Source organism: Lissotriton helveticus, chromosome 6 (genome assembly GCF_964261635.1).
Source record: "Lissotriton helveticus chromosome 6, aLisHel1.1, whole genome shotgun sequence".
NCBI lineage: Eukaryota > Metazoa > Chordata > Amphibia > Caudata > Salamandridae > Lissotriton > Lissotriton helveticus.
Window position 1 is genome coordinate 1,529,171,466 of NC_136067.1, and position 16,154 is coordinate 1,529,187,619.

The 16,154-nt window shown below is 42.6% G+C and overlaps 1 protein-coding gene across 1 annotated transcript in view; it reads left to right on the top strand.

The window, feature by feature from the left end:
• The window catches only part of EFEMP1 (EGF-like fibulin extracellular matrix protein 1), a 466,054-nt gene that overhangs the window by 41,476 nt on the left and 408,424 nt on the right, over positions 1-16,154 (top strand). Inside the window, exons 3-4 of the mRNA XM_078649310.1 lie at positions 3,344-3,392; positions 3,516-3,791. Coding sequence (XP_078505436.1) covers positions 3,344-3,392; positions 3,516-3,791 — 325 coding nt within the window. The remainder of the gene's footprint in view (positions 1-3,343; positions 3,393-3,515; positions 3,792-16,154) is intronic.

Below are 16,154 nucleotides of genomic sequence, written 5' to 3' on the forward strand. Positions count from 1 at the left end.
GTTCAGGCCCCCATACTACTAACAAAAGATTTCGGCTCCGCCCACCCACTGCTTACGCAGTGGGACGGTAGCCGAAACCTAAAAATGGCTCATGAAGGGCACATGGGTATTTGTAAAACTAAAGAACGAATTACACAAGATTTTTGGTGGCCTGGTCTGGATCTCATGGTGGAATGAGTTGTGTGTGATTGTATCCCATGTTCCTTGAGCTACAAGATTCTTAAACCCAGACAATCTCCCATGGTTTGTAGGAGATTACCCATGTGTCCTTGAGATAAAATAGCCATTGATATTGTTGGACCTCTTCATGGTGACCATCAAACTCCATATTTGATAGTTTTTACTAGATCTATACTCATGTTGGATTGAAGTGAGTTCAGTGCGTGGCATCACTACTCAGTCCGTAATTAAGTTTCTGGATGCAATTTTCAAGCGAGAAAGTTTTCCTGGTTCTTTGTTATCGGACACTGGTCCTCAATTTTGTTCTTTTGAAAGGAGTAATATTTAGCAAACTGTAGAACTAAACATAAGAAGACCTCTCTTTATCATCCTGAGTGCAACTGTGCCATAGAAAGGTTAAAGAAAACCTTGAAGGAAAGTATAAAACTGGCAAGGGTCAGCAGTTTGAATTGAAGGGATGAGTTGCAAAATAGGATTACAGTTTACGGGTTTACACCTCACTCTTCAACTGGGAAGGTCCCTGTTGATTTATTTAAATGAAGATCCGCCAATACCATCATCTGTCCTGGCTGGTTGTTTATGGATAAAGGACTTAAGATTAATGAAATTGGTCAGTAGAGAAATAAAGAATTGTCTCTGCAAAGGAAAAGGAAGATTTATGTTGACTCTCATAAATCGGCTAAGACGGTTGGATTTAGAGTGGGAGACAGAGTTAAAATTAAAGCGCCAGTAGGCTTTCTAAACTGGTCTAAGTTCATGGATGAAAAGACTGTGGTGAAGTTGCTCAAATGTGCTGTGAAAACAAATGATGGTCGCATCTGAAATCATAGCCGTGTAGTTAGTGTGAAGTCAAGATGTGGTGAAGCAGGTGGAGGAAAAAGTTCAAGTGGATCTTTTTCCGAAAAATAATTTTTTAACCCATACGCAAAAGTGACAGATCTTGCAAGATTCCAGTTTATCTCAAAGATTTTTTAAGGAGTTAATTTGTTGTATCATTTGGGAGGAAAGGTGTGGGAACTTTACACATTTGTACTTCATATGTACTTGGAAATGTATTTGTTATTTCTTTTGTAATTGTATTTCAAATTGCAACGAGGGAGATGTGTGATATGGATTAGTTCCATGTTCCAGCATGGAACTTGGAGCATTCTATTTGAGACCGTTGGCTCAGGTCTACAATGGATGGGGGTAATTAATAAAACCTCTATTACATTATAACTTAAACCAGTGTCTGGACGCTATTACAGTCAGGAAGATCACAAAACTTAAAATTGTGAAGTTGTGAGTTAGAGAACTTCACAACTTCGCACACCTTTGTGTTCCTGCATGGCACGTGCTTTGTACTGCTCTGAAGGTTACCCAATCTTACATGTGCAGTGTTAAATTTGCACAATGTTATCACTCCTTTTTGTGGTATCCTTTTCACAGGTTTTGGGAAAATATCCCAAACGATTATTGATTGTAGTTTATATGGGATCACAACCAACCAAAAATTATAGGTGATACTGCAATTTTTAAATTTGATGCATGATTGAATGGCAGTCAGTGAATAGAATGCAGTAGTGGCATAAAATGACTAGTCATGCAGCCTAATGTGGAATGTCTTTTTTAGCAGTGCCGGGATTATGATATGCTAAAAAGAGAGGCCATTGCTCCGTTCATGCAAGATAATACAACAGGCTGAACTGCTCTACGGGAGTGTAGGCGAGCAACAAGGAGATTCATTTTTCAGTGTAGAAGGAGTTGGAAAGTTTTTGCTTTGGAGGTGATGGTTATATGTTTCTGTACTAAAGTGTGCAGGACCAAAAATAATACCATGGATAGGATTGTTTGAAGAGGGCAGCAGGCGTAAAATAGAAAATTAATTCTTAAAACATATGGGTTTTTCTGTGGGATGGGAGAGAAGGTATTCCACTTTAAAGCATTCAATTTTAGGAAGGCAGAGGACATTTATTTTTGGGCTTTGGAAAATGCTGTCATTTATTTTTACTTTTTGTGAAACAATCGGATTGTTATGAGACAATTTCAACCACTTTTAGGGAGAGGTTATGGAAGATGAGAAGGTTTTGGGGGTCTATGCGTAAATACAAGATTGAAGAAGCATTTAGTACTGGATCCTTAATAAGCAGGGCAGGAGCATCTATCCCTCCATGTCAGGGACAAGGCTTCCATTAGATGAGTTATTTGACGCTAGTTTGTTATGGTGCCAAATTGTTTAAAAAGACCTGAAAACGGACGCACTCTGGGTATGGAGAATGTTCCAATTGTCAAAATTCTATTTACCTTGGAGCGCTGAAAATCTTTATCGTGTTTTGTAACCGATGCTTTTCATCACTACTCTTCCAGCTATGTAAACTGCAGTTGCATGATGTTAGTTGAGCACAAGGAGGGGTTTCGGAAATTGATGCTATGACCGGATATGAACCTCAAGCAGCACTATATTTATTTTTTATGTACATTAATTCAGGCTTCCAGCTCTTTCACTGAACTCGAAACGTGAGTTTTGATGTTGTAACTTAAAACATGGGCAAATAATCCACTATAATTTGAGGCAGTTACGATTGATGTATTCTCATAATCTGGACACCATTGTTGCATAACTTGCAAATGCTCATGGGAATGTATTTGTAAACAGAGCCAGACTGGGGAACCGAGGCACCTCTGGCAAAAATGCTGCAACCATGTCTTTCTCTCACCTCGGGGAGCCACACAACAAGCAGCTCTATGGTTTCTAAACTGGCATCCCAGGGCTCCAGTCCACTGGGGAAATGCCCGGTGGATAAAAGACTAGTCTGACCCTTTTTTGTTAAACTAAACAATTGGAATTGCATCCAGTGTGTATTTTTATACTTGCAACTACAGCATGTTCCTCTTATCATGTGTAAAGTTAAAAAGGCTACTAAAGGAGGTGGTCGGGTGCTGGGGCTGAGGCTGTGTTGTTTATTTTGGGCAGGGATTACTCTTTTTTAGTATTTAATCCCGGTAACAGTAACTGACAGATAAATGTAAGACTAGATTTCGCTTCTGCTTCTAAGCAGGTCAGTGCTGAATTGCTTAGTGCTGGTCAGCGCTAAAATCGCCTTTTTGCTTCTTAGAAAAGATGTTGCAGATGACAAATTGCCTTTTTTCTGAATCTTATTTTTGTTTTCTTTTTCACTTACAGCAATGTACAGATGGCTATGAGTGGGACCCCGTGAGGCAACAGTGCAAAGGTGACCCAAAATATTTTAAAGTAGTGTGATGATGTTTCCTCAAATGTCAGCGTGCGACGCAGATTTCCCAAAACGCGAATAGCTCCGTTCTAAAACCGTGCACTGTTTTATTGATCCCCGCAGATATTGACGAATGCGAGATTGTCCATGACGCGTGCAAAGGTGGAATGAAGTGCGTGAACCACTTCGGCGGGTACCTGTGTCTGCCAAGGACGGCTCAAATCATTGTCAACAATGGGCAAGAAGAAACGCCGACCCCTGCGCCACCTCCGGAACGAGGGGTGCCTGTGATACGACGCAACCCTGCAGAGCCTCCTCAGCCACGTGTGCCGCCCAATCAACCCCGGCGCGTGCATTGCGCAGCCGGGTATGAACCGACCGACCAAAATATGTGCAGAGGTAAGCAGCATGTCTCGTGCGCAGCCTGCAGCCCACGCCCACAGAGCAAGCACAGGAATGCGTGAGACGTTGCTGGAACTTGTGCTGCTCCCTGGCAGCTGGGTATGCATGCCTTGGGCACATAGCATGGGGTTTATCAGCTAGCACTAATAATAAAATTATGTTAAAGTATATAGCTGAGGTGCAGCTTTCAACACATGAGCTGTGAATAACTTTGTTTGCCTATTGGTTTATAAATATAAAACATGCTACACATTTACTTCTAGAATTATTCACATTCTTCTGGTGGTTTTGCCTCCACAAATAACATTGCTAGATTTAATTGATAAATATTAAGCTTTTGTGTCACAGGCAGTGCTTTAAATGGGCCGGTACTGTCCGGTACTGAGTACCAGCACTTTTTTTTATTTTGAGAGGGAGAGTATCAGCACTTCTCCAGAGAAATATGTTACTTTTAATTGGAGAGTACCGGCACTTCTCAGAAACAAGCAGGCACTCTGTTACAGAGTACCTGCACTTCCATTTTTCCATTTCAAGCACTGGTCAAAGGGATTAAACACAACCTGTTAAATATAGTGTGAGGCACGGGGATGACCAAGACAGTCAGGAAACAACATTTCCACACATTAGATTGTCTTGCTACAGGGCAGTTTGTACAGGTGCGGGTGAAGGTGCTTACTGGATGGTTGTATTGGACAGCAAGCATGAGGAATTTGGTTACACCACTACCTACCAACACAAATATATGTCTAGAGTTCACCAGAAGATGAAGAACCAGACAACGGAGTAGAACCAAGGTGCTCCTTCGCCAGACCACATTAACTGTTTGGTTTCTTTCCTGACTACTCTGCAAAAAACATGAAGCTGTGAGCAGCAGGAAAGGGTTACAGCAGAGGTCTTCAAACCTTTTTTTCCACTGACCAACCCCTAAGAATTTTTTTTGATGTCAGTCCACCTCCAAAAATGTATGCCAAGAATTGGGGGAGCGGGCATACCAGGGCTGAGTGCAGCAACCGGTTTATGAGAGGGGAGAGGAGTTGGCCTAATAGCTAGGGCGGTCGACCTCGAATCTGGGGAACTGGGTTCGAGTCTCAGCAACGATGCTGAACATATTGTGATTCTGGGCAAATCACTTAATCTCCCCTTGCCTAACAAAAATGAATGCGTCCTCATGTAACGCAACAGGTGCTATGTAAAGCGCTCGGATACCCAATACCTTCGGGTCAAGTTTGCGCTATATAAAACTCCGTAAAATAAAATAAAAATAAGAAAATGAGATCATTTCAGGGGTACTTATTCTGTAGCTCATGATCTATACTAAAGATATCAAGCAAAAACAGACATTTGACCATAAAACACTGCTCCACATAATTGGTATATCGTGGGCCCCTCACACTTCTTGGCCCTAGTGTAACTGAACCTACGGCAATAATGATGGACGTAGCCCTGAGTACTAGGTTGCCTCATCTCCTTCCCCACGATGTCTGACCATCACTCCTATCTTAAAACAGGATATCTGTCCATTTCACAAAATAAGCACCCACATGTTGCTACCCTCTTTGCAGCAATGTGCACTCAGTGCTAACATTAGCAAGGAAAATTACCCTAATTCCAATTTTGTAAACTAAGCTAGTCATAAATGTAATGCAGTGGGCCTCTCATACCCTTGAGCCTTAGTACCACTCCACTAATTTCACTAATTATAGCATCTACCTTGTGAAGTCTTCTCTGACCTTTGAGGCCCAGCTAAGGTGTCTTGAGGTCAGTGTCCCAAGGGAAGGGGAAATTCCATTCCCTTGGGCCACTGACCTGGGGTCCAGACTAACACTAGAAGTACCAGGGTGCACTGGGCCATAATACAAGCAAGGTAGGATGTTAAAACAGCCATAATTGGGTATATTTGGTCCATCACACCCTGGGCCCTAGTGCCACAGCACCTGCGGCACCAATTATACTTAATGCAATGTGAAGTAGTCTGTCTCCTCTGTCCATTCTACTAAGCCTGAAATGTTGTGTCTTCAATGAGACATTAAAGACATCCCCTTAGGCACTCCTCGTTCTCCTCTGTGTGTGCAAAGAGGATTCCACACTCTTATTTTGCGTTTATTATGTTTTTATTTCATAATTCTTTCGCAGTTTTTATCGTGAATATTTTCATTGATTTATATTACATCATTTTTCATATTCAACTCAGCGACAAATATTTCCTTTCAATCCAATGCATTTCGGGCGTATTTATATCGCCCTTCATCAGGGAATCAACACTGCAAAAAATATATAAAACCATCATGAGTCTATACCCAATTGCATCACATTTAGTCAAGAATACAGCGTAACTTAGTGACTTTGTAATATCACCTTTGTCACCTTATTTGCCTGTGTAACCATTATCCTGCTTATATGAATACACTTACATGCCGCTGTCTGTCTGTTTCGTTGCTAATTGCTGTAACCAAAAAATAACTAAAGTCAGTAGCGTTCCTATCCCAGTTTGATAATTTATACAAGATCACCTAGTCAAAAGATGTCCTGTCATTCTCCTAACGACAACTAACCTGATCAGGATTCTCCTAGCGTTCTTCACTCCTCTACGCTCGCCTCCATTCTGACCGGTTCTTACACCAGTCAATATCCTGCTCCTCTATAGGTTGGTTCTCCGGTCATGTGACCGCGGGACTCGCCCGATTTACAAACTTCAAACTGGTCTGTCTGACTATAAATCGGTCTCTATGCCGGTCGGGTCGTGATAAAAGAAAGGTAAAAAATCAGTAATAAATGATGATGAAAATAGTGCTTAATCCTCATTGAACAAAAATATTAAAAGGTGGTGAAAAAAAATGTAAAGACCACGGGCGGATTGAACCCTCATTAGTTCTGTTATCGTGTTGTATTAGTGGGTTGAGCTACAGTGTGTTTTCTGTAGTGAAGTTGCAACAGGTTATACTCATGATTATACTAAATGATAACAAGGAAAAAGGTGAATATATACATTTCGTGCTCGCAGGATCCCCTTTCGGCCCAAGGGAAAACAACCATTATAGCTTACAGTCTATTATAAATAACAAGATAGTTCATTCCGTTCGTTAAGCCCATTCGGGCTCTGTGTTCCCAGCTTATGAATCCAAAAGTTCTCACGTTGCAGCATAAATTTGGTATTCTCTCTTCCTTCTTTCTTTTCCACAATCTCTAGTACAATATATTTCAATTGTGAAATATTGTGCTGCGCTTCCATGAAATGTGTCGCTACTGTGGATTTTGTGTTTTTCATCCGAATGTTGGATTTGTGTTCCGTGAGTCTTGTTTTAATGCTTCTTTCTGTTTTTCCAACATAAAGTTTACCGCACGGACATTTCAGTGCATATATTACGTTTTTTGTGTTGCAAGTGGCATTTACTCTCAGTTGGATCTCTTTACCTTTCATAGGGTGATTTATTGCATTTCCTTTGATGATGCTGTTGCAGATTCCACAACTTAAACAGGGTTTTGTGCCTTTATATTCTTTGGTCTCTGGTTGACGATATTTCAAGATTTCTCCCAAGTTTTGTGCTCTAGTGTGAGCATAAATCGGAATTATTACAGGTATTCATTCTACTAAGCCATCACACCTAGGCTTGTGGCCCAAAGCAACACATCTGTCCTTTTGTGTGTAAAAAGGGGGAAAAGCACCCCTGTCTGTTGCTTGAGCCGTGTTCTCAGCTTGGCAGGGGTCTCCTGGGCCCTAATGCAAGCAAGGCAAATTGCCTTTCATTCCTCTTTACTGCTAGGAATACTGCCATAACAGGGGTGAAGTTGCTCCTCCCATCGCTGGCCACTGACCCTGCTACAGTAATGGTAGTGATGACCTTTTCTTTTTAAGAAAGAGATCCATCAGGGGATATCACAGAGGATGCTGTTTTTGTCCATTTTTAAAGGAAACAGTTACCCCCTGCATAGCGCTGCTTCCTCTCTGCCGTCTCTTTGATACTAGCTTTTCAATAAAGCAGTTTTTTATTTGTTTTTTTTAATGTAGCCCGTTTTCCTTAAAGAAAAACGGGATACATTTCAAAAACTAAAATAAAAACAATTTTTTAAGAGTATACAGATGTCCATGGAACCACTGCCTGCTCCTAAAAAATGTTTTCACTTACATTCACAAATGGGTTACTACCACCTACTTGAAGTAGGTGGTAAAATTCAAATGTTTTGTGACTTAATTACGGTCGCAAAATATTCACACATACCCCTGTGAGTTAGGAAGGGACGCCCTTAATACACTTCTTCCTAATACCAAATTGCTAACCCATTTTGTGATTTGATAATAGGTTACAGAATCGCAAAATTGGTTTGGTACTTGTAAAAAGGCTTTTTTGCAGTCGCAAATGACCTGATACAGCGAATCGGGGCGTCTGCGACATTAAAAAACCTACATACATCTGGCCCATAGTTATGTACAGTACTGGCATGAACCGCCACACCAAAAGTATTTTCTTCAATGTGAAGGCAGACGTGGTGCAGAAAGGAATTCCTCACTGCTGAGAATGATAGGTGACATGCACCCAGCCTCCACCTGCTCACTTTGGAGCACTAGTAGCAGCCTCAGGCATATGCTGCAGACATTCCTGGCTCTTTGTGTCTGTCTAGGGCCAGGCTTATGTTTTTGTATTTTTTATTCTTTACCACCCTGACTCTTTTGCGATGTCTCTTGTAGTGGAGTGTTTTAATCTGTAAAGGTGTTTGTGTTAAACAGTCATCCTGAAGCCAGTCGTGTGAATCAGATGCTCCCACTCCGGCTTAACCTTAGAGTCTCAAGTGAAATCTTTACAGTCCAGTGGCGGCTGCTCTAGGAAGCAGCAGTTGGACAGGGAGGGGGAAAGAGATGGAGGAGAGCTAAAAAAATTAAATAAAAAATGTATTTACATGCCGGCTGGCCAGCTGGTCGGGCGCCGCTGCTTCTCCTCCGTCCTCTTCCTTGCTTATTCTGTGGAAACAGGAATCAGGAAGCACCCAGGCTCCCCATAGCCAATCACAATGATGCAAAACAGCGTTAAGATTGGTCTGAGCGCCGTGGTTTGACGCTCAGCCAGGGAATGGGAGCCTGGGCATGTTCTCCACACAGGCTGTAATGCAACCTGCATGGACAACATGTAAAGTGTGCATGAATGTTTGGCTGGCCCAAGAGGGCCAGACAAACATTCATGTGCACTTACATAGTGCTCACCACTCCTCACCACTCCTCCCCCTGCTCTGAGAGCAGAGAAGATCCACCCACCCGCCCTGCCGAGACAGCACAGAAGGAACAAATAAATTGAGAATGACACAAGTATTTCTCATTTTATTTTTCCTTTTTTTCACTGCTAAAGGCAGTGGGCTGACTCTCCTCCGCCTTAGCAGAGGAGCTGCCACTGTTACAGTCTGCACCACATCTTATTGCTCCACCCTTAATGAAGTCTAGCTCAATGCACCCAACTGTACAGCTTTTCTTTGCTACTAATGCATTAGCTAGAATAAAAAACATTCTGTCCAAGCACAGATTATTTTTATGGAGAAAGATATCCCCTTTCCTTCTGTCCGTGGTAATGCTTGTTTTTTGTATGTATAATCCTTTACCGGACTTGGTGACTCTCTTGAAGATGTCTTCTGGACTGTAGTACTTTGATGTACAAAGTAATGGTTGTAGTGTCAAAGGTAGTATCAAAGATTTCTATGTATTGGTGTTCAGCTGTGTGTGCTGGGTGGTCTGTGCATGTGTCTGGTATCTGTAGTGTGCAACAAAGGAAGTGTAAGGTTTCCTATATGATCCTTTTGATGGGTGATATTATCAGTGATATCATGCCAGTCAGAGTGTTCTACTTCTTTATGTGTTTGTAAGAACTTGCTTCTGGACCAAGTTATAGGCCACCTGCTAAGTAAAGTCTTCTGAAAAAGACTTTGATTTGTTTTTTTTTATGTGAGCACGTGGCTGCAATTTGTTACAGAAGAACATTTATAAACCAGGATATTTGTAATCAGGACTTTGGGATTAGTGGTGGTTAAGACCTTGGCTGGGTCAGCTCTTCCAAAAACTAAAATAACACATTTCATCTGGTCTTTTTCTCTTCTCAGTGGGCTGTGTCTTGCTCCTGATCGTTCAGGGATGCATTGCCAGCATACGACTGTGAGAACCTGCCTATTTGGATCTCCGATCCGATTCAGGAATGAAATCACTGCTTTGAGGTCCCTTTGGACTGAAAGCAGAGCCACAACGTTAACTTTGTGCCTCATGTTTGATTGGGCATCAATGCTATCCCTGAAATCTTGATCAGTCTTTTTCTAAACAAAAGACCTTCACAAAACCCTTCTTCATGAGTGTGGGTTTATCCAGAGGTGGTTGGTTGGTTTCCCAGTTGGATTCCTCCCAAATGGCCTCAGTCTAACCTCACGATCAGTTGTTTCCAAATAAATATCACCACATTCACACCTATTTAGCAAGTCAGTATAAAAGGTATATGCCTACCCAGCGTAGATCTGCTATTGTCCTCTGTACTGAAGGTAAGCATTCCTTGGACTCTCACTAGCTTCTTGATAACCTCTCCTTTGTGCTTTAGGTAAGCCACATTAGGGGTGAGAAACTGTAAAGAAGGGTGCCCTCCTGTTTGAAGTTGTCCATGGCAAGCACCATGTGCCCAGGGACCCAGAGTTAGGTGGCTCCCAGGGATCACCTTTGACTGTTTTCTATTCTGTAAGTCAGTGCTTCCTCTACCTCAGTTCTCTTCTCTTTTAGCGCCATGTTGTGGAGACGGGGCAATTGGCAGAAGATCTCATTTGTAGCTTGTAGCATTTACATTTTTTGAGGAGCAACTGACTTAGATGTATCTAATTCCATGCTCCCCTGTTAGTGTTATGTTATGAAAGACAGCGTTCATCCGTTCAAATTATGCTCAGTAAGCATCATTTATTATGCCTGAGCCTATTTATCCTCCTTCCAAGTTCATGAAAATATTTTCCTTCAAGTTTAAGTTGAAACATATGCACAAAACACTATAGGAGAGATTGATCAGCTTTTGACCTTCTGTCGAAAACTTCTGCAATAGATAACTGCACTAAGCCTTTCTTGACTTAATGTTATACGTGTCACACATTAAAAGACCTTGTCTCTTAAAGCATCAGTAGTGTGATTCAGCACTAAGTATCCACTGTGAAGGCATGTGAGCAAGAACAAACATTTTCACTTTCCTGATCCGGCCTTCATGGTTGTGAACCTACACGTATGTCCTCACGATCTCTCCCTAGTGTGTTTTAAAGATTTGGCAACTGGTGATGTCACAGGTACAGCACATCTTAGTCATAGTCATAGTAAATCAGTAGATATAGTAGGAATCCTGGTCTCAAGATCAAAGATGATTTTTTTTGATCTTTAATTCAACATTATCCACCTGCTCAGCCTTACCACAAAAGGCATCCTTACCCAAAGCAGTGCTTAGATGCTTTGAGCAGTTTTTAGTGCAGTACACATGCTTTTATGAAAATGAACATTAGAAAGGTATCTAATGCTCCAGTTTCTAGTCTCACTCTTCTTTGTCACATAGGGTCTTATGCAAAGTTTAGTGGGCAGAATTCTCTATCACAAACATGGCGGATGTCACATCAGTCATATTACAAGTAGATTGTAGCCTATTGCATTTGTAATAATGTGGACAGGGTAGTTGCCATATTTTTACAGAGTATCATGTCTACCAATCTTTAAATAATGCCCATAGTTCCTATCAGGGTTCAAAGACTGAGAATCCAGCATAAACAAGCATTGGCCAAATATATGTGTTTTATTCGAGCCATGTTTTTATGCATCCTGCCTCATTTTCTGCCATTATGTCTGGGCCATCATGTAATTCTCCAAACATGCTGTGCTGTATTGCACAGTAAGCTTGTGAAATAAAAACAGGGATTCTGAATGGTTTATCACATTAAAAACAGACCTGTTATCTTTACCAGTGTGTTGGGATGGAAAAGTCCCTCACTTGGTGATGGCCATGCACCCCTGCCTTGAGTGCCCCAACTGTAATGCTCTGTGGATTCCTGATGCTGATTTTTGTTGTCATAGACTAACACGGATCATGCATGTGTGCCATGACATCGCATGTTTCACAGATTGCGGTCTTTTTGGACTGAGAGGTATGCCCAAAGTGCTACTCTCATAGTTGTGAGAGGTTAATACCTTTAGCAGAAGTTGGTCTTGAGATATGGTTGTGGAAGCATAACGTCTAGTGATTCCTAAGACTAAACAGGTTTTTTACCTGTGTCATTGGAGTGAGGCCTCCAGGCGCCCTCATTTAAAGTTCTGTTGGTGTGTGCTTAGCTCACCCTTGGCCTACATCAGTGTGGCGTGCAGTGCTGCACAGTGACTGTGTGTTATTCATGTCCTGGGTGTATGTGTGGCTGTGAATGGCACCATACATGGACGGTGCAGTGCTGTGCAGTGTGTGCATGTTATATTCGTGTGATTGGTGTATGTGTGCCTGGGAAGCGTACAATACTTGAAAGATATAGTGCTATACAGTGAGTGTGTATTATATGCATGTGCTGGTGTATGTGTGCTTGTGAATGGTACAATACATGGAAGATGATGGGTTCCATTTTGGGAGACACAGGGCTAATTGGAGGAACATGAGGAGGTAGCAGAACCCACACCCCAACAGATTTCTGGATTGCTGCCTTCCTGTGAGTGTGGGCTAGTTGAGACTGTCAATGTGCGAAAGACGTTGCCATTGTGACCCAAGAGGGTCCAAGCTCCAACTGAGAACCAGCACCAGGAGCTCCCGACCAACCACCACCCCCCCCCACACACACACCTGTGGGGAGGATCCCATGAGACATACCAGGCCACTGGGCAGCATCAAGGACACCTTAGCTGCAGTAGAACCATGCATGAAAAACTCGATGACACCCGCTTGCTGCCCCTCTTGGGCTGCGTGTGAGGAACTTACTGGACACAGCCACTGCATCTTCAGCAGCCTTGGAGGGGGAGCACTCAGAGACACTCATCACTCCAATCCTGCTGATGTGGGTAAGACTGATTTACGGGTCAAGCAGCCACGGGGGAACTTGCCCGCCATATAGTGCTTCGGCGCTGGAACACTTTTGACTTTAATAAAGAGTTGGAGTGGAGTGGGACTCCTGAAACTCAGACTACTAGTGGGGCTTAACCTGAATGTCCCCTATAGTGAATGGGGAATAACCACTAACACTAGCAAGAGGGAAGTGGGACTCTAGGATCCACCCATAAAACACCAGTGCCTTGACTTCAGAGGACTGTGGTTATTGTTTGTGAACATTGTTTTTTACTCTATGTTCATATATAAATACTCCTTTTTTCTTAAAAGCAGGTATTTGACTGGGCAATCATTTATTGCTGCTGCTGGACGTATTTTAACTTGTAAGTCTGTTTTCAACCCTCTGAATCAATCTCCTATCTGAAAATATGTGCTACCACTGAGTGCTAGGTGCTGAAGGGAGTACTTGGCCCACTTGCTTGGGACCCATAGTAGGATCAGCCCTGGGACATCAGGAGAGAAAGTTCCCAACCCCAACGGTTTGGCCTAGTAAGTCCGTCTCGCTCTGTGGCCCTCTGAACAGGGTTCTTACATTCTGCTTGCGTTATGCTGTCTCCTTTCCAACCCAAACTGGCTGCACTCCGGTCTAAATCAGGCACCATTCTTGTTCTGATTTATAAATGCCCAATGGAAAACAAATGTGTGGTGATACGTTAAAGTTTAGTATTGAAAAACAACTGTGGGTTATATTCTTAAGTAAGGATTCAGAGCCAGGAACTGGGATGTCAATAAGTATTTGTGATATGCCAGCAGAGATCTTCCAAGCACCAGTGCATTTTACCACACGGTCACACAACTCTGGTTTTTGAATCACATTTGATCACCACTACTGTGGTGAACATGCTTTCCCCAAATATTGTTGCAAGGTTTTGCCAGACCTGACTGGCAACGTGAAACTGCCAGAGGCGTGGCCTAAATTGACAGGTTGAATGCTCATTACCTGGAGCCAAAGGCATGCCAACTTCACTAAAAATGTAGCATGTGGCCGTTAATGTAACATCACACGTGCAGTGCAGAGTAAATGATGGGTAAACTTTATTACACCACACACATATACCTGACTTCTACAGTTTAGGGCTGAAAGTAAGAAGTGTATGAGGCAGCATGCATACATCTACTTCACTGTTTTAACGCCACAATCTTTTGCCACCATCCACAATGCAAAATTACTAACCAACCAAAATGTGGAGGCACACACGAGAATAAATACCTTTCTTTCCAATAGATATTACCAATTCTAATTACACAGTACCCATCACCACATCATAAGAAAGCTCTGCAAGAATTTGCTTATAGGCCATGAAAGAGTCACACTGATTGTCTTTTTTCATGCCTGTGTAAACACAGCTACGCCGCTTGGAAACTATGCCATACAGATGGATCATACTGACCTAGACTTGGCAACATATGCTTGTTTACTTACCCACAGTGTATCATACGACTACACATCCATGGTCGAGCAGAGACCCAAGGAAACCATGAGGCAGATTTACAAGCCCCTTGTGTCACTTTTGCGCCTTCGTTGTGTCCCTTGTGTGACGCAGCGGCGGCATAAAAGTTGCAGCCCATTTACAATGTGACATATTTAGGGAGATACGTCACGTTGTAATGCTCTGCCTGACATTATACCTGCTTTCCCACGCAGGAAAGCCTCGTAAAAGTGACGCAGTGAAATCTACAAAATTTCACTGCGTGACTTTTAGGACGCCACTGCGTCAAAACCTTACACCTGCTCGAAGCAGGCGTAAGGAGTGGCGCAGTGTATTGGGAATAGGCCGCAACACGCATTGCTGGAGTTGCGTTGTGCTTGCGACACTACTCCAGCAATGCGTGACTTTTCCGTCAACAGATGCGTCAGAATTTCTGATGCATCTGTCAATCCTTGCGCCATGATGCGCCGTATTGTAAATACGGCCATCCAAGGTGACGCAAGGATGTTGCATGGTGGCGCAGGGAAAGTGACGCATCATTACAGATGCGTCACTTTCTTGTGAGTCTGCCCCCATGTAGCTAGTAGTGGGTGTGTGAAAAAAATTGCATGATGAGTCGTCTTGCCATCCCCATCCATGTGTAAAATTATTAATTGTATTACAGAGAACGCAGAGGACGTGCTACCTACGGTATGAAACGTTTATTTTTTTTTTCATCATGGTCTCTCCTTTTTTCTCATGAATACTTCGAACATTACTCGTAGCATGCATCATTTTCTTTAGTGCGTTTTGAAATTAAAATCTGGACTTTTTGCTCACCTTTTAAGTTGTTACGAGAAAAGCATGATCTCCAACTTCTTCCGGTTTCAAAGTAGTGAGAGAAAAGGTGCTAAAGGTAATCTTTAAGGAAATGGAACCTCCGCTTTCAGCGCAAACTAGACTCACTAATCAATAAAGGATCTTTCAAGGGAATATATACAGCTTGCACAAATTAATTTTGCAATGCGTAGACATAGGAGAAGTGGCAAACTTCTCAAAGTACAGGTCAACTCATCTTTGGGAATTCCGCAATAATGCAATTGCATAATAAGTACTTCACACTCCATTAATGTTAGCTTCTGCTGGTGTAGAGGCTTCGTTGCTCTATACCTGCTTCTACTTAATGATTGTAATACTCACGCCTTGGTCCTATTCTGAATTGTGTGGGTAACCTGCCACCAAACCCCGCTTCTGATTCCACTTTCCGCCAATCTGTCAATGGCTGTTGTGGGAGTTATGAATTGTGGTCATAACATAACGTGCACATTTCAGTGGGCTTTCGATTTTAATTTGTAACCATAACTGTACTTTAACTGTTTTCTAATGAGTTTCTGAGGGTTTTGTAAACTACTTTTAGCCAACCATAACTTCACTCTAATCTTTGCTGTTTTCAGTCATTGTTAAAACAATCACATAACACTTGCAACCGTTTTTTGCCCCCAACCCACTGTGGGTGCACATTGCAAGGATTAATCATTGAGCCCAGTGGCAGCTCCTCGAGGGAGTGCTGCGGAGCGGTGGGGCGTGTCGGGGGTTAGTAAACTCCAGCATACGGCCGAACCGAGTTAAGTACATTAATAAATAAATAAAATGAAATGCATTGCGCGCGCGCTGCAACCCAATTGGTGATGCAGCAAGTGCAATGTAATTCGTTTAATTTTATTTATTACTGTACTTAACTCGGTTTGGCCTTATGCGGAGTTTACTACGCCCCATCCTGCCCCTCCCCCGCCCACCCCAGCCCGCCTCACTGCCCAGCAGCACTCCCTCAAGGAGCCACCACTGATAGAACCTTTGGTTGCAAGGATTAGCAGGCCGGGCCTTTGGTC